The sequence below is a fragment of the Cervus canadensis genome, chromosome 8 (assembly GCF_019320065.1).
Source record: "Cervus canadensis isolate Bull #8, Minnesota chromosome 8, ASM1932006v1, whole genome shotgun sequence".
Classification (NCBI taxonomy): Eukaryota; Metazoa; Chordata; class Mammalia; order Artiodactyla; family Cervidae; genus Cervus; species Cervus canadensis.
This window is the reverse complement of record NC_057393.1, coordinates 57,075,326-57,098,026: the sequence shown is the minus strand read 5'-3', so window position 1 is coordinate 57,098,026 and position 22,701 is coordinate 57,075,326. Positions and strand designations below refer to the sequence as shown.

General features: G+C 45.4%; 1 protein-coding gene across 1 annotated transcript in view; it reads left to right on the top strand.

Annotated features, from left to right (window-relative positions):
• The window catches only part of WDFY4 (WDFY family member 4), a 251,632-nt gene that overhangs the window by 120,949 nt on the left and 107,982 nt on the right, over window positions 1-22,701 (top strand). The window contains 8 exon segments of the mRNA XM_043476353.1: window positions 845-869; window positions 872-1,047; window positions 1,779-1,893; window positions 3,131-3,288; window positions 6,229-6,467; window positions 7,296-7,417; window positions 8,903-9,088; window positions 9,817-9,953. Of these exon segments, the coding sequence (XP_043332288.1) occupies window positions 845-869; window positions 872-1,047; window positions 1,779-1,893; window positions 3,131-3,288; window positions 6,229-6,467; window positions 7,296-7,417; window positions 8,903-9,088; window positions 9,817-9,953 (1,158 nt within the window).

The following is a 22,701-nucleotide window of genomic DNA, read 5'->3' as shown; positions in this document are numbered from 1 at the left end:
GGATTTCTATTTGCTACGATTTTATATGGCATCTATCCAGCCAAGGCCACATGGAGCTAATTAATACAGTCAACCACCTCCCTAGGTGCCATTAAATTCATTTTACAGCTTAATTAAGAATGGCTGCATTAATTTTATGAATGAGCCAAGGGAGGTGCCAGCAGATGAACTTGCATGAAAAGTTCATGGGCCAGGAGTCAGGAGTCCCTGGTCGCATGTCCTTGGGTGTGTCATCTGGCCTCCCAGCATCTCCATGTCTTCCCAGACGTATCTGGGCTAATGACTCCCATCACATTTATCTCCCAATATTTTTGTAATGTATAACTGAGAAAGTGAAGCCCAAGGCACTTCAGGGTCTTGGATGTCAGGACTGGCTCTAGTCCCACTTCTCTTTCCACCTGAGGGTCAACAACATCAGAGCCTGGCAGGCAGTAAAGGTGAGGACCCCACAGAAAGGTGGGAACCAGCTATCTTGACCATATACCAGGGGCAGGCATGCTGCATGCAAGATTTCTCATCTCATCCTCACATGTCTTTGTGTGTTCCTTTCCATCATTACCACTTGACTGATGGGGAACTATGGCACCGAGGAGGGAAATGCCTTCCCCGGGACACATCCTGGGCTTCCTCGCTGAGTGCTACTGGTTTCTCTACCTCTGTGCCCAGCTTCTGCCCACCACAGGTTCAGAAGTCACAGCAGGCCACCTCTGAGCCCGACTACCTCCTCAGAGCCTCAGTTTCCTTACGTGCTAATGGTTTGATGAGAATCCCACCGTGCACATGTCAGATGTGAGTGCTTTGGGGCAGGGCAGGCAACTCATGCTGGTATTCTCTTGTCTTTGAGGGGGTCATGACTGAGTCTGCCCAGACCCCAGCAGTCCCGAGGCCGAGGCTGAAGGTGACAACACCGCAGAGGGTCTACAGGCTCCTGCCGAGTCACATCCCACCCGGAAGCAGCTGAAGGAATTCATGCAGCTACTCTTGAGGGAGTTCTTGCTTGGGGCTCCAAACCCCAAGCAGTGGATGCCCCTGGAGGTGCTCCTGGAGGTGAGTTAGAAAGGTCTTCATTCGGGCCTGTGTCATGGGAACAGACCGGGGAGGGTGTGGGCATTAAGAGGGTGGGGTACGCCCAAAGAGCCCCGAGGGCCAGTCTCTTGATAGAGCTCACCCAAGCAGGTGCATGCCAGCTGGTTGGTGGTCAGGAACATCTCCCGGGACTGCAGTGATTGGTGGGAGGGGGTCTTCAGGGAACCACAGTCCCCAGCAGAGGGAGCTCGCCAAGCAACAGGTGAAGAGATGAATGAGGGCAGGTCTTAGCCAGGTCTCTAGAAACGGAGTCTGAGGTGGGGATTTTCTGGAAGTGATTTATTGGGGGCGGTGCTCTCAGGAAAGCTGAGAAGGGATGTAGAGGATGATGAGGGAGAAACTAGGCAGGACCTGGCTTCAGAAGTAGCTTGGTTCCAAGGGGAGCTGAGGTTTGCTATATCTGCATCTCAGAGTTGGCCCCACCTTGAGGTACATGCAAGGTGGTCATTACCTGTTGCCCCTCCTCCCACCACCACTTGTCCTGGGAAGTGGGCATTGCTTCCTGGGTGAAGCAACTTGATCAGCAGAGGGCAATGCCCCAGAGAAGGGGCACTTGTGAGCTGTTGGCTGTCCACACTCCCAGCAGCTGCAGTGTTAGCATATGGATCAGGAGAGGGACTGAATGGACATGATGGGCACTGAGTGGAAATGATGGCCATGTGGCTGGTGTCTAGTTCAGGGTTTGCTTCCAGGCTTCTCCAGACAATGCCACCAGTCAACAGAAGCGAGACTTTCAGTCTGAGATCTTGCTTTCCACCATGGAAATATTTCACTTGATGAGTGGAGGTCATGCATCGATGCTGAGAGGTAAGTGCGGGTGGATGACTTATTCCTCCTGGTTTATGACACAAAGTTGCTGACAGCTGAGTAAGAAGCCACCTCCTGCCAACTGCTGACCCCAGAACCCTAGAGGAAGACTAGGCTGCAGGACTGTGGATGCTTTAGGAACCACAGGAAACTGCCCTCCACCTGTCTGCAATAAGAGCTCAGTGACTCTGCCCGGAGACCCGTGGAATGGCCTTCTTACTACTTTCCATGTCACCCCTGCCATTCCTGATTCAATCAGAGACAGAAAGCCCTGTCCTCTGAGCTAACATCAGTTATCCTCTAGCTTCAGTATAAAATTTTCTTCTTATGAGGGGAGTCAAAATGTCCACCTGAATTGAACATTTTTTTGCTCCCCTATGCCTGGGCATAGTAAACAATTCTTAAATGAATGAACTTGGATGAAGATGCTGCCATTGCCCCAAAGAAGTTCAAATTGAAACTTCATTCAGAACATTTGGGTCTGGGGCAGCTATAACTTCCCAACAAGACTGTACGAAAGTTCTTTCTGTGGTTCCTGAGCCATGGAATCCTTAGTGACATGACTGGTATCCTGGATTCCTCTTGCCCCACAGTGAGGAAACCCTGACTTTTGGTTTTCTGGGCTATCTGAGTATGGTAGGGTAGTGGAGTGATTAAAAGTGTAAGCTTGGTAGCCCAGTCCTGAGTGTCGCTCTATGACTGGATGGTGGCGTTACTCCAGCCAGAGGCCAGACCATGTGAGTGCGGAGGACAGTCGTGGGTAACTTAGAGGGTTGTTAATGAGGATTAACTGAGATGCTTGCATCCATATCTGAGCACAACATGTGCTGTGTTGGTAAGCACAGATGGGCGATCTGATCCTACACCTTCATCCTCTCCCCCACATAACATCAGGGACTTGGGTCACCATGACAGCCTTCCCACTACCTATGCCTTAAATTCCCATCCACTCTTCTTCCAAATGGTCACTGGAAGATGTGCTGCTCCTCACTTGCTTCCTCCCACTTGGTTCATATCACTGATTGTTCAATATCTCTCTGCATAAACACGTATTCATTGGGTACCTACAGTGTATAAGATCCCGTTTTTGAAGCAACGGTTATACAGATTACAATGAGATGTACAGAGGTTAAGATGTGGCTGGTTTCCAAGAGGAGCTTGGAGACTGTTGGACAAAGAAGGCAATTCAGACTGCTGATTTCTCAGCCTTGGTCTGTCACCCTCTCCCACCCTCCAGGCAGTAGAGAGCCTCAGCCGAATGCAGAAGCTGCTGCTGCTCCTTCACTTGCCAACATCTCCCACTTCATCCAGAAGCTGGTGGAGAAGCTGTACAGTGGAATGTTCTCAGCAGACCCCAGACACATCCTTCTCTTTATCACGGAGCACATCATGGTGGTAAGAACCTGACATTGGCCGTGGTGGTAAGGTGCCTGCTGAGGAGGTGTCTGTATGACACACTGCTGATTGCTGGCCACTTGGTCCAGACTGACTGCTGTCCTTCCTGGAAACAGAATCTGAGATGGGTGGGAGGAAGGGGGAGGACCTTTACTGCCCAGGTAACTCTTAGTGGCTGTTGAGCACCCTGCAGTGTTCCCACCTTGGACCACCTGAGATACACCTCAGTGACCGGGGACACAGCCTGCCACACACGCACCTCAGCTCTGTCCTCTCCCAGACTCTGCATACCTGTTTTGGGTTTTTATTGTGAATGTTAGTTTAATCTTTGTTGTTATTGTTGTTCAGTTGGTAAGTCATGTCTGACTCTTTGCGACCCCATGGACTGTAGTGTACCAGGCTCCTCTCTCTTCCACTATCTCCCAGAGTTTGCTCAGATTCATGTCCATTGAGACGATGATGCTATCTAACCATCTCATCCTGTCTCCCCTTTCTCCTTTAACCTTCAGTCTTTCCCAGCATCAGGGTCTTTTCCAATTAGTTAGCTCTTCACATCAGGTGGCCAAAGTGTTGGATTTCAGCCTAATTATTATTCCTCATCAACAAACGGTCAAAAAGGTCTTTACAGCCAAAAGTTCTATTTCATTTTCTTCTATAAGATCCATTTCTGTTTGTCATATTTGGGCCTTCCTGAAATTGAAGCCAGAGTGTTTTTATCTGGTCCTATTTTTCTTGCATGTGCTCTCTCTCTCTCTAGATCTACATACATATCCACACATGTCAATGCATGCCTGCAAATACATGCTTATATGTAAATCTGTGTGTGTGCGCGCATGTGTACACATTCTTTATTGTATGTGTGTACACATGCATACACACAGATTCATAAAATCTCAGAATGCCAGAGTTGAACTCTGTTTTGGTCCTTGCTGCTTCCCATTTCATTCTGGAAACCTTTCCTGACAAGTGGCCGTTCACTTTTTTGTGAGGAGCTCTCTGTGGTATGAGGGGGTTCAAGGCAGCAGGACACCTATGATGGTTGGAGAACACTTTCTCTTACAAGCTGAGATCTGCCTCTAGAAGCTGTGCCCACAGCTCCCGGTGTGTTCCCTGCAGCAGGATCCAGGGAAGCCCCTCTCCTTCCTCTTCACGCCTTGTAGAGACAGTGACACCAGCACCCCCAGCACTTCTGTCGTGGAGGCACCTGCATACTCCAGGACAGGGCCTTGGCTCAGTTCCTCGGGTGGTATTCAGTCTGGCTGAATGCACAGTTCTAGGCAACCTGAAAAGAAGATATTCAGAGGCTTCTTCAAAAATAACTCCAAGAAGGCAGAAATATCCCTTGTCGGCTCCAAGCGGTTTAAAATCAGATTATTGGGAGGTTGTGTCGAGAATGAGAGTAGCCACCAAGTTCCTATCTTAGTGAGTTTGGGTTCCTATTACGGAATGCCTTAGACTGGGGAACTTAGCAGCAAACGTTTATTTCTCAGAGTTATAGAGGTTGGGAAGTCCAACATCAAAGTGCCAGCTGATCTGGTGTCCTCTGAGGGCTCTTTTTCTGGTTTTAGAGATGGTCTCATTGTACCCTCAACATGATAGAGAGAGAGAGAGCATGCAAGCTCACCTGTTTCTTTCTATAAGGGCATTAATCCCACCCTGAGGGCTCCATCCTCACGATCTAATTACCTCCAAGAGATCCCATCTCTAAATACATCACATTCCATCTCTGAACACATCACATTACAATACTAGAGTTTCAACATAAGAATTTGGGGGTGATACTAACGTTTAATCCATAGCAGCTCCCTGGTGATCAAAGCAAATACTCAGAGCTAATAGCAAAGGGTTGGTGTCTCCTGGGGCTGATGTGTGTTCAGCAGGGTGCCAGGCCCCAGGACTCTCACTGCCCACATCTACCACCCTTCTCTCCCACTCACCACCTGTGACTCTCACAACTCTTAACCTCACTTTGAAAGATGTGACCCATATTTCAAAGGAGGAGAGGATGATGTAGAGGAGGAGAGGAGGATGATAAAAACATGAGCTGCAAATCCAGCATATTTAAATAACACTTAATTAGTATAAAACTTGCATTATCTGTGAAATTTGAAGAGAGCAATCTAAAAGTACCAAGTGACCCTTCTAATCTACTGGAAAGTTTTGCACATAGCATTTGTTCTATGGATTCTTTTCAACGAAGTCAAACAGATGGATGGCTTCAGTGTTCAGACCAGAAATCAGGGCGTTCTGCCTTAACCCTCTAAAACCTCTCACATACTGAAGTCCATGGATATTTGAGTGCACATCTCCTTTAGAAGATACAGTGGTTAAGAGGATGCCTCAAGTGTTTGGTATAGGTTTTACTCTTGCTGACCACCTATCTCTCCCATCCCTCAAACTCACAGCCTTTTTATCCCTAAAGTGTGATAATCTTAGTGTCTACTTCATGATGTTGTTATGATGTTTAAATGAAGCAATATATGTACACATATGCAAACAAATGCAAAAATACTTAGCATGGTAACTGGAATAGCATAACAATCTATGCCTGACAACAAGTATTGATAGTTAATAACATGTTTTTAACACTAGATGCTATTAGTAGCTCGTTCTTGTATATGGAATGTCAACTGTGTTACGTTGGTAACACAGAAATCTCTGGTCCCCATGTCTGCTTTACATAATTTGACCGTGGTAAACTTTTAATTTTTTATACCAATTTTGGTGAACTTAAATGTTTGAATTCCCTTTATTGGTCATCCACTTAAATAGAAGATCCAGGGTAGAGGAAGTAGTCCTTTTTTGATTTTAGAAATGTCACGTTTTGAAATACAGAAAAGAATCTGAGATTGTATCATTTTCCTGATTAACTGGGTTGGTATCTAAACTTCAAAGTGTTCCCAAGTATGTGTGTGTATGTGTGTTTATTTTGTGACACAGGTCATCGAGAATGCCTCTTCTCAGAAGGACACTGTCATCAATGCTCTGTACAGCAGTTTAAATAAAGTTATTCTTTATAGCCTCTCCAAGCCCCACCAGTCCCTCTCCGAATGCCTCAGCCTTCTCAGCATCCTGGACTTTCTTCAGGAACACTGGGACATTGTGTTTGCCACCTATAATTCCAACGCCAGCTTCCTCATGTGCCTCATGCATTGTCTTCTGCTGCTCAGTGCTAGAAGGTTAGAGCTGCTCCCCTCAAATCCCTCTATGTGGCAAAGAGACCTCCAAAACCCAAAGGAACTTTATCCTAGAAATTTCAATAATGGGCATTCTCATACACTGGTATTTTTTCATATCCTTGTTTCTCATTTTTGGTTCAATCCACAAACATGTTCTGTCTCTTCTGCTTGGTTGGGTGATGGGCCCAGAGAAGAGGGTACTTGGACATGAACACCCCCAGGAAATCTGGAGCACGTGGCCCATAGGGAACCTAAGATGTGAACCGCTGCACCCTGCTTAGAACCAGCTATATGACGTGTGGGTTTTCAGCAGAATATAAATACAGGGTTCTTGTTCAAAAATTACTAAGAATTTCGAGATTGCAACAGCAGAGCCCAAGCATGGGACCCTTCTGAGTGAGGCCCATACACAATTGCATGAGTCACAGGCCCATGAAGCTGGCCCTGGCCCCATTCCACAAGGAATGAGATTAGTGCCAAGTAAAGGCAGATTTCAATGTTTCAGGAGTCTGCAAAAAGAAATGACCACTTCTCATCATGGGAAAACCAAGAGAGGGTGGAGGGGGCCTGTTGGGAGCATAGATGGGATTTAATAAGATAGAAATAAAAAGACAGCTTTTTTAATTATTATTTTCCAGAATGCTTCTATAAAATATCTGTCATGGAAATTGTCATAGATGCTTGCTCTAACTTGATTAGACAAGTTTATTTTTTTTCTTTTTTCATGTTGATGTGTACTGAGTTTGCAGGATAATTATTTGTAACAAAGAACAGTGAAATGATCCCAAAGAAACTGGAGTTCATGATGAACAATCTCTTCTCTACTAGTTATCCAGAAGGATTTGGATTGGAACCCAAGCCTAGAATGACTCCTTATCATCAAGTCTTTCTTTCTCCAAATGAAGAAACAAGAGAAAAAAGAGGGGAAGAATTCCCAAGCTTGAGCGATGGTACATTTTATTTGTTGTTTGTGGAGGAGTAGATGGATAGTGGTAATTGCTAGGGCTGCATTTTTCATTTTTTTCCCCTAAGACAAGGGAGCAAATACTATGAAGAAGATTCTTTAAAGCCAGAAGAGGTCCTAGAACAATGTAATAATATAGCAAGGTAACGTGGTAGAAAATAAAATTGGAATGATCTTTGTATACAAGAAATAGAATGGATGGACGTATGTACGGATGGATAAAGGGAAAGTTCTGTGGACTTGGTGAGACTAAGAACTTGGTATACTATCTAAAGTCTGAGAACTTCACTGTAAGTTGATTTAACTTCTTAGCTGATCTCTTGACTTTTCTTTGGACCACTAGATGTGGAAATGGGTATGCTATCTCACTAGTTCAAGCCATTACCTAGCTGTCTCTCAGCTTTCTACTTTAGAAAATGGGAATGAAATAAAGCAACTCATTACTTTATAAGATATTTGGCTTACTGGATTTTATTCTTGGATTTGATAGCATCAAATCAAGTTACAGGGATTGGCAGCTTGTGGGGGGAGGAAAAGGCAGCCAGATCCCTGTATCTGAGAAATTTCTCCCTCTTTATCCAGAATGCCTCAGCAGACCTTCTTCCACCACTTTAGCTGGCTGGCTGTGACACTTACCGTGTGATGTCTTGTGATGCCAGGTGGAAGGGACAAGGGCCCTTATTTTCTGGTCAGACCTGTGCCCAAAGCCAGTGCTCAAAATCTTGTGTGTTTAGAGTTTACATTGCTACAGTCTTAATTACAGCATGAATACTTGCATTTTGGGATTTAACTAGCAGAGTGGACTGAACAATGTCCATTTCCCTGGGGTGAGAACAACAAACTATAGAGGCTGGTACTGAAGAGGGAGCCAAGTGACACAAAATCAGAAGACAGGCACAGTTAAGAGTAGAAGGTTAGGCGCAGAACAGTTACAACTGGCTTGCTAGATTTATCCATCTCCCTGAAAATCCTGGGCACTGGATGGGTAGGTAATTGGAAGTATGAACAGAGAGGACTGGCTTGGTTCCTGGTCCCCTGGGTACAATCTTAGGTTCAGTGTCCATCCCCCTGAGGGGCTGACATGAAAGTCAAGGTTGGAAGGAGCTGTTTTTGGGGGGCTATTTTGTTACCTAGAGCTTATACAGGGTATCTCTCTGTTTGGTATCTAACAGAATTGGAGATGGGAGAAAGAGGCTCATTGAGCCCATCAGTCATGTTTCCCAGCTCTGGACATGTGAGGCAGGCAGGACTTGATGGTGGTGATGGGGGAGAGGCCAGGTCACAAGGATGTTGGTAGCTATTGTCCTTGTCCTACAGCTCTACGTACTGACACCTTTCTGGCTGGAGCTTGCAAAGCTGAGATGATGTCCAAGAAAGATGCACATAAAAGGAACATGATATGCCATCTTCTGACTTTCTCTGTGGGAAGCACTGAGGCTGCTCTGATTGTGCGATGTACTCTCTCCATTAGTTCAGCACAATATCCAGAAGACTGTACGGACTCTCTGGCAGCAGCTCGTGGCACAGAGGCGGCAGGAACTGGAGGATACCTTCAAGATTGATCTTTCTGTGAAACCTGGAGAGAGTGAAGTGAAGATTGAGGAGATCACCCCACTCTGGGAAGAGACAATGCTCAAGGCCTGGCAGCATTACCTAGGTCTCTGTCTACTTGGCTTCAGGGAACAGAACTTCTGAGTCTCAAAGAGCCAGGCTCCCCCAGAGTTCCACTCAGGGCCCAGAGCCTTTTATACCACACCTTCTCTCTCATCCCTTTGGTGGGTGGGATTTACATCACTGAAGCCTCATAAGTCTTTGCTCAAAGAACTAATGCTGCTTTGCATCTCAGATGAAAGGAAGGCCAGAGGTGCCAACCAAGCAAGCAGACTCTAGTAATCTCTTAGAGGAAAGGGCCACACGTTGGAGCTCTAGCTTGGACTCTGGGGTTTAGGGCTTTAGGTCCTGCCCTGATAGTCACATATCCAGTTTGAAACCTTGTGCCAAGTCATGCAGTGACCTGGAGTCTCAGGTTTTTCAAGTTCCAAGTAAAAGTCTTCATCCCAAAGATATTAACATCTTTTGCATTCTATCAGCGACTCAACATTTTTACTCTCATATTAGTCAATGCCATTGTAAGAATGGTGTCTTAAGTTTCATTTTAAAGAGGTCATTACTCACAAGTTATGACTCACATACTTGTTTTTAAGTTTCTCAGCATCAAAAAATTCATAATGATTCAAACTTTTAGGCTAGGTTGTTTCCCTTATTGGAGATAGGCACACTGGGCTTGTGCCCCTGGATGGCCCTTTGAAAGCCAAGCAAGCTATAGAAATCATGTGTGTCTCCCTCTTAACTTCAGCTCTGATGTCTTTGCTTCTCTATCATCAGCATCTGAAAAAAAGTCACTGGCCAGTCGCTCAAACGTTGGACACCATGGCAAAGTTTCTTCATGGAGTGGAAGCTTGTCCTCAGCCATGAGGCTGATGCCTGGGCGGCAGACCAAGGACCCTGAGTGCAAAGCAGAGGTGAGCCCAGACCCATTTACCTTAGACATTTGCTTCAAATACCCATATGTCACGTCTTCTCTCTCTCTCTTGTCACCGGATATGATCTGCTTCCGTGTTCTTCCAAACATTCAAGGGTAATGCATGTGGCTTCCCAGTAGAGGCTACATCTAAGGGAGTCAGGTCTTAGGTTAGCTTTAGCTGGAAGTTAATATGGGCTCCACTTGAGTGCCAAGAGCAGCTGTTCCTTAAGGCATTAAAACACAAACCAATCCTCGTGCCCATTTTCTTTGAGTCAGGTGTACTACAAGAGCCCTAACCCACAGCTCAGCAGGAGCTGGGTGTGTGAGCACAGCAAAGGGGGACAGAATAGCTGGTGCCATTTTTGGGAGACATGGTGGTAGGTCCTCTTGACCATGTGGGGATGAGCCATTGGGGTTTTCCAATCCATGTCTCAAAAACTGCATATCAAACCAACCTAAAACTCAATAATACTGACATGATTTTGTGTATGTGTGTGTGATCGTGCATGCTGTGGTAAGGAATCTGGAGCACAGTAGGAGTTAGGGGTGTCTCTACTCCATGATGGCCTTAGGTGAGATCATGGGAAAACTCACTTACACATCTGGGGTTTGCTGCTGGCTCTGGCTGAGACTGTTGACCAGAACACCTACACATGACTTCTTTATGCCTCTTAAGCTTCCTTACTACCTAGTGGTTGAGTTTTACATTTCCATAGTGAGGGTGAGGAAGAGAGAGAAAAATGGAAAAAGGGAGAGAGAAAGGTGGAGGCCCCATTGCCTTTCATAACCCAGCTTTGGAAGCTATGTAACATCACCTCTGCAGCAGTCGTTTTTGGTCCAGACAAGCACAAAACTCTTCCCAGACTCATGGGGAAGGCAAAAGACCCTACCTCCTGGTAGGGAGGTGGCAAGGTTCTGCAAGAGCACATCGTATTGGAAATAATGCCGAGGCTCTCCTTGGAGAACACAATCTGTCATATATTCTAATGCTGCGGTCACTGACTTACCTTTAGAGGCAGAAGGTAGTCCTTCAACAGTCATAGCCTTAGGATCAAGAGACCTTTGGAAATTTACTTAACTCCTCTGAGTCATTTATCTCCTGACCTCCACAGTGGGACAAATACCTGTGGGAAACTGTGAGAAGGGACTCCCCAGGAATTGGGGTAGATGGTTGGCAGATACATTACCCAATTCAAACTCTGCTCATATAACTTTGGAGAGTGAGGTTGGCTCCATATGCTATGTGCTCAGAATCTAGGCCCTGCTGTCACCACGGGTCTGTTGTCCACTCTGGTCAATGCATGATGGGGAGGGCACCATCGTTGGATGCTGGGAGAAGAGAGGAATGAGGGGCTGCCTGCAAGTGCCCAGACCTCCTGGGGAAGGGGAGCTTCTTCTTTCCAAGCTTCAGAAACAGGAGACTTCAGGACAAGCAGAGAAAACCCAAGATGGAAAGGAAGACAGAAAATGAAATTGACTAGGCTGGCTGGGCCCGTGGTGTTCAGAGCTGAAGGCAGGCTGTGTCCTCAGTGAATTGGCTTGTGGAAGACACTGCTCATTATATTTGTCTACAGACTTACTGGCTGACTGAGTGAGTGAATAACTGAGGTTTCTGTGCCAGCTACATCACACAACTATTTTTAGTCTCATTTTATAGACATGTGATAAAATCTAAAAAAAAAAAAAAAAAGTCAAGGGCTTTGCAGCCAGGAAGTGGCAGAGTGGAAATAGGATCTTCATTCATAGTCTCTGCACTGCTAAGCACACACTTAGACAACTTCATAACCTCTCAGAGCTTTGATTCCTGAACTTCAAACCAGAAATGTGCTCTGCTTACATTAGACTATGTGGAAGCACTCGGAATATGTAAGTGCTTTAGAAATAGAACAGTTTACAAAATTCCAGTTTACTTTATAGCTCAAGGTGAAGACCATCCCACACATGGCTCAGCTACCCCAATCTTGGAAGCAGGAACATCCCTCCTTGTGCCCAAGCACTTGCTCCTGACCAGTGTCATTTGTAGCAGGAAGGGTCCAGCCCCTCTTCCCTGGGCTTTTCTGAAGCTTCTAAGTCCTTGACCAAGTTAATTGGTCATTGTCCCCAGGAGGACAGGTTAGTCTGGCTGGGCAGCTTGGGAAGTGACAACTGGGATTCTGGGTGTTCACATGTATTTTATGGGAACCCCTGCACTACTGATACTGTCTCTTGCCAGGTCACTGTCACTGGCACAGTTTAGTAGCTCTGAGTCCTAGGGAGGTCTGTTGAGAAACAGCACATCTGAAAGAAGCTTGAGTAGACAACAATGTTTGGAGCCATGTTGGTTTACAGATGATTTGTATAGTAGCAGTTTGTTCTTGACTCACATTGAGAGATCTGGAAGAAAGAATATTTGAAGTTGGCTTTGTCTTTGGTGAAGGCAAACTGCTGAAGATGTCTTCTACAGCAGTTGAGGTCTCATCCATCCATTCATTCACTCCACAAATTTTTACTGAGTGCTTATTCAGTCCTCTGCTCTAAGTACTGAGATTACAGAAGGAAAAACCAGCATATTTTCTGCTTCCAAGGAGACTGCATTCTAGGAGGTGAAGATAGACAATAAACAGATAAAGAAGTTTGTAATGTTGGGGTGCTAATTGCAACATGGAAAAATGGAGCAGTAAGTGGGATGGGGTGAAGAGAGAGGTGCTGGGCCACTTAGATGGAAGTGGCCAGAAGTCTTCTCTGGGAGGGAGGTGTGAGAGCAGAGAAATAAGGAAGGATAGGAGCCTTGTGACTCTGGGAAAAAATGGTCAGGCAGGGAGGGCCACCGGGCACAGGCACCAAGGCAGGAGTGTGTTGGAGGTCCTAGGACAGCAGAGGCCAGTGTGGCTGGACGGCAGTGGGGGCCAGACAGCCTCAGGGTACGTGTCCCTCAGCTGTTAGCACCAGGAAGGACTGTGCTTTTCTGCAGCAACTTATAAAAAGGAGAACTTCTGACACCGTTGTTTTCCTCTTTCATTTGGGCACTTAGAAGCCGGAGAGATAAGGGTGGCCCAACTTGGGTAACCGCACATGCCCAGTGGGATAAATTTTTGCAAACACATGTATAAGCACACATGTGTTTGCACACACTTCTTCCTTCTTGGTTGAACCCCGTTTTACCTCCAGCCTATCTTTTCTATAGCTTATTCTGTCTTGTGGAATTTTAAAAGACAAATCATTTTTGAAACAAAGTGGACCATGCTTTAATTTAAAAAGAGTAACTGCATCTTTGCTGAGCAGCATCTCCTACCAGTAACTCAGTCTGGGATGGGTACAGTGCCTGACAGTACATAGAAGGTTCCTAAAGAATGTGTAGGGAGCTGCCCAGGGCTCTCCCTTCTTTCTGTGGGAAGAAACTCACCAGCCTATAGAGCCCGCATCCGTCACTCATCCACGCTAGATGCCTTTGTAGCTAACAGAAGGCACAACTTCTCAGGTACATATGTACACTGTGATGTCATAGGATAAGAGCACAACTATTTGCCCTGGGGTCTGTTTAATTATTTTTAAAAATTAATTTTGATTATTACAGCTGATTACACCTCAGTGAGCAATGTAATTGATATTTTCTAATGTATCCCAAGGAACATTTTGTACAACACGTTTTTTGTTGTTGAAGGTTAAAGACTCCGTTATTGGTTTTTCCCTAAATATGCCCACATCATTAGTCCCTCCAGTGAGAAGGTCGCCATCTGGAAAAAGCAGCATGGAGACATTATTCAGGCACAAGTGCATGAAATTGGTGTTTCTGCATCTTTTGTCTCTCTTCTGGAAAGAAGAGGCTTGTAATTAAAGGAGTTGGTTTTGGAGGAAACATTATTCATTTGGTGTTATTCCTTATCATGTCAGCAGCTGACAGCTCTATAGCACTGATAAATTGTTTCTTGGAGGGAGACACATAATGTACGATTCCTGATGCCTTTTACCTAGCTTCATTTTCAGTAGAAAATGCTTTCTTCTTGGCAGGTGAGCTGAACTTTGAGGCAAGACTGATATGATAGATGGTATTTCTTCTTTTTCTCCCCCTGACCTCCATCACAGTCCCTTCTGGGATCAGAGTGTGAAGTCATGGTCTCTACCAGGGTGAAGACTGTGGGCGTAAGTTTATTGGACAAAGGTTGGGACCCTGGGCTCCCTTGAGGTCACCAAAGGCCAACTAAGGGTGTCCAGGAAGTCACTTTATTATGCCTCTTTCAGCTTGGAGATATCCAGAGGGCACACTCTGGCCAGCCATCCCTCTTCACAGCAGTGGGAGTGACTTTGGTCACCTGCTTAGCTTCAGGCTTTCTTCGTTAAAAATAGTTTGGAAAAACACCAACAACCAATGTTGGTTTCCTAGTTTTGGCAGACACACCTTGTTATGGCAAACTAGGTGAGGGGTTGACAGGGATTCTGTGTGCTATCTTTACTACTTTTCTGTGGATCCAAAATTATTCCAAAACATAAAGTATACCATCTTCTGGTTGTTTTTTTTTAAGCATCAGCAAAGAGAAAGTGGGCTCATTGAACATGGAAGCTGGAAGTCAGGTGGGAAGGGGTTGTGAGGATGAGTGGATGTGAGGAGAGGGATAGTCATGGCAGCTGCAGATGGCAGGATGGGCATGGAGGCAGATCAGGGGGGCCCTGGGGGTTAAGCAGGGGAATGGCATATTTCTCTTTGTATAGGTTATGTTGGCGTTTGGGACCCTTGGAAGAAGGGACAAGCTGGGGCTGTAGCGTCATTCACGTGGGAGATGTTGGAGGCTGCAGAGGCAGTGGTTGGAGCAGTGGAAACCAAAGAACACACAAAGGAAATTGTTTACCATGACTGGGATTAGCAAAACAAAATAAAGGGCCACCAAAGACGGGTCCTAGCTCCAGGCCTCTTAAATCATGCCATGAGAATGGAGTGTACCCACGAGTGGGAGGTGTGGGAGGTGTGTGATTCAGATATTTTCTGGGGCTCTGCGGAGGAGGGGAAGGAACAAACCAGGGGACCAGCAGGTGGATGTTGGGGGCCAATTCTATCCCATAAGGAGGTGGGAGCCTCTCAGGGTGGACACAGGCCCCTGACCTGTGTCTTGTTCGGCAAAGCACAAGCTGGATTTCACCCCACTGTCCTCCTGTGATTAACTGTACCTGGGTGGACAGATGTCCCATGCAGGGGCCACATACAACTCACCTGAGCAAACTTAGAAGGGTTATAGTGGAGCAAAAAGGTGGAAAAGAGCTGGTCTTGTGTCTGGCACATTTCCCTCATTTTAGTGATAGCTGAGCAAGTTTTCAGCTGCTGTTTTCAAAGTCTTATATTAGAATGTTGACTTGACCCATGGAGGGAAGCTAAGGCCCTATTAGAATTAGCAGAAAAGGATGAGGACTCCCTGAAAGCCAGAGAAGGGCACACTGCAGTAGCTAAAACACCAAAGACAAGTTTTTCTCAAGGACTTTAGGTCTGCCCTGGCAAGGACACAAACACACTAAGCATTTACTCCAAGGTCCCATGAGGTCTTCTAACGACCGCCCTGTGGGTGAGCCCCTGCCCACCTAGACACACCAGAGTTGCCTGCAAAACGAGCAGTGCCCAAGCCTGGGGGCCTTGATGATCTCTGAGACTGGTCACTTGTGTGAGTAGGATGACCATGGTCCTGCCACTAGCTACTTCTCTGAATGTGTGCCCAGGTCCACTACATCCTATCCCCGGCCATGGAGCAGCCCTGCCCCTGGTGGAAGAGGAGATGCTGGCTGAGACCAGCAATGGGGTGATAGCTCTACTAAAAGCAGTCTTGACTCAGGTCCCTAGCAAGGAAAATGACATTTGTGACCATCCATTCTGTGAATGTTACCCATTTCCCTTCTTAAAAACCACTGTGGAAAATTTTCAAACAGATATATAAGTAGAGAAAATAAAAAATGAATCCACATGTATCTATTCATCGCTTAACTTCCACAGTTTTCAATTCCTGGCCAATCTTGTCTCTTCACTATCCCCACTCACTTTCTCCCTCTGCCTAGAATAATTCTGAAGCAACCTCCCAGACATCATATCATTTCGTGTGTAAATATTCCTTTATACTTATTTTCTCCTTAAAGAAATCATGATGCCCAAATTAAAACTGCAGAAAAAGAAGGAAGAGTACAGAATGGAAGGCTTGAGTAGTCACTCTGGGAGAGATCAAGCCACTCTCTGTCTTGCTTTCTGCCTTGTTTGCATTCGTCTCCTGCTGTTGAGAGATTTCGGTCTTGTTAATGCTGTGAGCCTCTGAGAACCCCACTCCCCATTTCAGGAAGGAGAGTGAGGTCTGATGGGACACAACGTTTTTCCGGTTTAGTGTTTTGCTCCTTTGTGTCCGGGGGTGAACAGCCCTTGAGGTTGAAGCCTCAGATTTCACTCACTTGGGAAAATGTATCATAAGGCAGGAGCACCCCAGTGCTGGGAAGAACTTTTTGATAATAGCAAAGAATGGGCTTTGAAATGATGGAGAAGTTAAGTGGTGGAGTCCGGGGGACCAACCAAGGAAGTCAAAAAGCAATGATGAAATCGGAAGTTAGAATTCCCAGAGATGTTCTACTGTAAATGAATAATGTCATAGTCTGTGGGCAGGTTGGAAAAGAATTTCCAGACACAGAGTATTTCAGAAAGAGTGAGTTCATTAAGAGCAAAGACCAGAGATAAAGAGGGCGCTGCAAGCATAGTGGGCAGACCTCCTAACAGACCAGGGAGAGCCGACTGTTAGAACAGCAGGCTGGCTCAAGGGAGAGCTAGCCTATTTTTATAGCCTCAAGACAAAGAAAATTCCTGCTGGAAGGATGTCTTCAGGTGATTGGTTAGGGTTTTTACCTAATATGGAGTCAGGGAGCTGGATGGTTTAGATCGAGGTGGGGGGTGAGAGGGTGGGTGGGGGGTGGGCTCATGGCAACGGTTGCTCTGGGGTTATGGGGGTTCAGTCAGTTCCCGAGATGACCTTGGTGTGGGGCTCCACATCTGTGTCCTCAGTATGAGGCCCTGCACCTATGACCTTGGTATAAGGCTCCACAAATTGTAGACAAAAATCTTTAAGAGGGAGTGTGCATGTGTGAATGCTCAGTCGCTCAGTCCTGTCCATTCTTTGCGACCTCATGGACCATAGCCCCCCAGACTCCTCTGTCCATGGGATCCTCCAGGCAAGAATACTAGAATGGGTTGCCATTTCCTATTCCAGGGGATCTTCCTGACCCAGGAATCAAACCCATGTCTCCTGTGTCTTCTGCATTGGCAGGTGGGTTCTTTACCACTGCGACACCTAGGAAGCCTTTTAAGAGGGTGTAGGAAATTTAAAAAATCTGAAATTCAGAAAGTTATCACGGGCACTATTTTTACTTAAACTTGTCATAAATTCAACAATAGGTTCATGGGCAGGAGGAAAAGGACTTTTCCAGGAGATGAATGTGCCTTTAAAGAGAGATATTTGGAAGCAGGTAGTCTAAATTTGGCTTCCCAAGTGGTGCAGTGGTAAAGAATCCGCCTGCCAATGCAGGAGACGTAAGAGATGCGGGTTCTATCCTTGGGTCGGAAAGATTCACTGGAGAAGGAAATGGCAACCCACTCCAGTATTCTTGCCTGGAGAATCTCATGGACAGAGGAGCCTGGTGGGCTACGGTCCATAGCATCAGAAAGAGTCAGACACAACTGAAGTGACTTAGCACAGCACAGCTTAAATTTGAGGGAAAATGAAGACACATGAGGACTTCTGAAAGTGAAGGGGTGAGAGAACCCAGAGATTGGTGAGGTCTCAATAATACATCCTCCTGGTGGGGCAGGAGGGCAGAAAGATAGCCTGTGTCAGCACATCAGTGGAGGAGTGGGCTGGAGAAACGAGCCACTGGAAACCATGGAGAAGAGAAGACCTGCAGACACAGACTTTATGAGCAATCACAATTGCTCATAAGCCCTGTAGTGCTCAGTAGGGGGAGAAGCCTTGTGAGCCAGTAATTAAATGGGACTCTGTTAGAGGAGTAAAACCACTCAGAAATGAATGAAATGGGTCCAATCCCTGGGTTGGGAAGATCCCCCGGAGTAAGAAATGGCAATCCACTCCAGTATTCTTGCCTGGAAAATTCCATGAGCAGAGGAGCCTGGTGGGCTACAGTCTATGGGGTTGCAAAGCGTTGGACCTGACTGAGGGACTGAGCACACAGCACATATCTTTAAAAAAAGACTTTGAAAAGTGTACATTGCTTCTGCTGATGTGAGCGTTCTTACTGAGACCTTCTATTAAATGCAATCTTGGTTTTCTTAATTGTAGTGGGTAAGGCTGCCAGTGTGACACTTTCTCCTGATGCTTTGCTCAAGATAACTGACCCTAAAAATAATGCCACCCTCCCCAGCCTGGTCTTAGAGCTCTTCATGCTGTGTCTGGACTAGAATCACTTGCAGAAAGGACCTCTATTAAGCTCTCGCTGTGGTAGTATTCAGGGACAAGAAAAAGAAAAATGGTGAAGTCCAGTATCTTATTGCTTAAATCTCTGAAGTGTCTTATTTCACTTCATCCGAAAGTAAAGTCTGTGTATGATGTATTGTAGCCCTTGGTCAGGCATGCAGATGTTCCCACACCACATGCAGAATGGGGTTGCCCAAGGCAGGAAAGCATCCTGGTGATGGAGCTGGGGACACAGCCCTGCAGGCTTATGGAAATTCACCGGGCCAGGGCAACGTGTGTAACGTGTGCGTGTGTGTACGTGTGTGTTTGAGGATTAGCCCTTTAGATTTTCTTCTAGTGGTCTGGGCACTCAACCAAGACACTCCCTCTCTTAATCTCTCTTCTTGACACACACACATGCACAGGCATTCATGCTCATACACGTATATACATCCCATTCTTTTTTTAAAAAAAAAATTATTTTATTTTTAAAAATATTGTTTTATTTCACTGCACCAGGTCTTAGGCATCGCCTGAGGGATCTTTGATCTTTCTTGCACCATACAGGTTCTTTAGTTGCAGCATGCAAACTCTTAGTTGCAGCATGTGGGATCTACTTCTCCAACCAGGGATTGAACCCAGGCTCCATGCATTGGGCCCTCAGAATCTTAGCCACTGGACCACCGGGGACGTCCCCACACAACCCATTCTTAAAACAATAGATGTTAGAGCCCACAGGAAGGATATGTTGTGAAACAGAAACTCCATACCACAACTGTCCACAGACTTGGGTTCCAACAACAGGGCTTGAAACAGCAGTCCCATCACCAATACATAGTATCCAGAATGAAGGGGAGGCACCATGTGGGGCTGATGGAAACAGTGGCTTTTCTTTTCACATTTTCAGAGAGGCTTAAATATTACCAGGCTATCACAAGTCCTTGTTACAGGAGTTTGAAAAATAGAAGTAAATGAACAAAGCAAACACTGATACCTTTAATGATATTTCTTTACCAAGTGCATCATTTGTGAGACAGCTTTATCTTCATAATAGAAGGATAATTAACATCACTAATTATCTAATTAAGTTCATTAAGCATCCACCAACAGTGCACCATGAAGTTGACATTATGTTCTACTGTCAACAAATGCTTTTGATTTCTTAGGAAGTAATTAAAATGTAAATTAGCATGTGATTATATGCACAGGGGAAGTTTTGAATTAGATATTCATTTTAAAACTGCTTAGAGCAACATAGTTTTTAGGTTTTTTTTTGGTCAGTAAAGCAGACATTTTGCTATTAATGGTATATATTAAAGTTGCCATTTGTTCACTGTTTGAATCATTTCGAGATTACAATGCTGTAAGCAGAGCGTTTAGTTGATATATTTGCTACTGTGTTTTGTGTTTTTGTGCATATTTGATCATTTTATTTAGTGTGTGTGTTTGTACCCTTTGTGTTTAACAATATTGCAACTGATTTTTTTTTCTGAAAACTTTCTGTTACTTAAATTCTCTAGCTGAGCTTGCTCTTTAAAGGCATTTTAGAAAAAAAAAAAAATAAAGGCATTTTAGGTCAACTCTTTCAATGTATTTTTTCCATTTGGAAAATAATCAATGACTTGCTCAGAGCATGTGTCCCTACACACACAGGGAAAAGGGAAGTTGCCCAGATCAGACTTATGGTCTGGACTTCTTGGTTGCAGATTCACATTTTTCTGCTTTCTGAGGGCAGCCCCTTCATTTCTGATGAAATGGGCCTGTGGTCATGCTGAAAACAGTAACCTTGTTGGATTAGGACCTTTCCTGAAACATCACAGTCTCTAGACGTTTGCTGGAAAAGAGGCTCCCAAGCCCCAAAGCCCCAAAGCTTCTCTTCTTTGAATAATCCTGATGGAACCCTAGAATTCCTGTCCTTTACTAAAGCTTGCAGTTTACTGTGAGCTCTCAGTGCCCATGATACCACGTTTGCCATCTTCTCCCATGAAGACACTGGGCCATCTGAGTGTCTAGCTGATGCCATCAGTTTAGGGAGGAGGAAAAGTCTCTTCTCGGGATTCTGAACCTCTTACATTGCCTCTTGGATAATTTTTTCCAGGGATGGATTTAGGTGGTGATAGATCCAGGCCCCTCAGTTATGTAGGTACAAGATTTCAGATAAATGCAGAGAGAAATACAGAGGCCTAAGAGAGACTGCCTCTTGTCCTCTTGAGAGGATCAGTGTCAGAGCTTGGGCATGAGTAGAGCCCAGTGAACCACTAGCTAGTCATCACTGTGGGTGCTGACATCCCTGTAGTCCAAGCGGAGAGAGGCTGATGTCCTGGGGCCTGGGGTGGGACAGACATCATTGTTCAGTGACTGGCAGTGGATTGAGGCCAGCCAGACCACAGTGACACCATGCTGCGAAACTCAGCAGCAGGGGGCCAGGGATCCACATAGAGATGGGCATTATTGAGACTGATCCCCAAGCTCTGCTGACAAGCCGTGAGCTGTGGTGTAGTCTATGTTGACCTGGGAGACGGGCACCATCTATCCAGAGAGGGCTTCTTTTTCTAATTCATGCAAAGGACACATGCAGTGGCTAGGCTAGCAGAGACCCTGACCTGACCAGGGGATCCTTCTGCTAAAATTGCGTGATGGTGACCTTCTCCTAACATGTAGCAAGTACCTACCTCAGCTAGCACATAGAATTTCTCAATCAGCGTTATCGACTGTTTACTCTTAAAACTTAATGTGGTCTACTATATCATGACTTACTAAGAATGCAAAGGCCACAGAATTAAAGAATATTTAATACTGACAGTAACTTACTTGGTCCCATGTCTGGCTCACGGTCCTGCCTCCTGCTGGTCACTGTAAATGGCGCTAAGGAATGGCTCCATCACCATGCTCCACAAAAGTGGAGCATATCAAATACAATAAATACTTTATCATATGTAGTTCAACAGCATATGAATTTATTGAAGATATACTAGTCCTCACTAAGAATATAGAGATGAATAACACAGGACCTTACATTTAACAAATCCTTGAAGTCCAGGTATTTATCTCCCTAGCTAGATTATATCTAAGAAGAATTACAGTAGATGCATTTCTGAAAAAAAATGTAGATATGTCAATATTTTATAAATTAACAGATTCGAAATTTGTGTAGGAACTTGGCAACTTGAAAAATCCTGGGTTGAATCCTTTTGAAAACTAAATTCAGTCCTTTACTTTGAAGGCTAATTATACCTAGGTATCTATTTTGAGGTTCAGGTTTTTATAGATTAGATTTCCTAATGTGAGGTATGCCTGCATTCCAGAAACTTTATGTTGTGGTTGGGGTGGGGTAACATCATTACAGGAAAGGCTTTCAACTTTTAAAAATTATGACGTTTGGCTGGGGAAAACACATCTTTTGATTATTTATTCCTCTAAATTTGAATATTTAAAATTTAAGCGTATTCATTGGTGTGGAATGCTTTAGAGTTCATAAGACAGAAATGTCCCAAACTATATAAATGATAAAAAAACGGCAGATGGTCGTGGAGTGGAGAATCAGTCTGGGGCCCTCCCGAGGCACTGCTGCCATCACCACCGCCAGCCCCTCACTCCCAGCTCGGCCGCGAGGCGCCTGCCGCGTGAGTTAGAGCCGCGGTCTCGCCCTGGGACCCATCTATTATGAGAAAACATTTTGGTTAATTAAAAAAGTCTTTCAAAGTCTCAGAACAGGAAGTTCTGAAATTTTCTTCTCATCACTGTTGTCAGTGGGGGTTGGTGCAAACTTGGCTGCAGGCCGTCATGGAAGGAAATGGGCCTGGACGTGGAGCAGGCAGTGGAGACAGCCAGAGAGCGTGGAGTCCAGGCCTGGGAGGTCTCTCAGGGGTTCTTGGATGCTAGAGTATCTACTGGTTTAATTAGGAGTGATAGGAGGAGTAGCTGAGCTTGAGCATCAGATGGATTCTTGCAAATGGTTCCTGACTCATAGACTTCTTTGTCTGGGATCTGGTGTGCGGACTAGGGGCAGACTCGGGAATGCCATAGGTTGTAAGTGGTAATAAAGCTGAGAGGGAAGAGTAGACTCCTGAAAAGGACTCAGCTAGTGCCAAGGCTTGATGGTGGGCATGAGTTCATGTGTTTGAGAACAGAGGGAGAATAAATGGATCACAGAGATTGAATGTGAGACTGGTCCAGGAAGAGGGTGGTAGGGGCCAGCTGTTAAGTGCCATTTCAATTTTCTAGGCATCAGAAAAGACGTCTATGTCTGTGACTCCATCCGCATACGCATCTCTACCACCATCTCTCTCTGATCTACTGAACACTCAGTTCTGATCTGGACATTCCCTCCTTCAACAGTCCGTGAACATT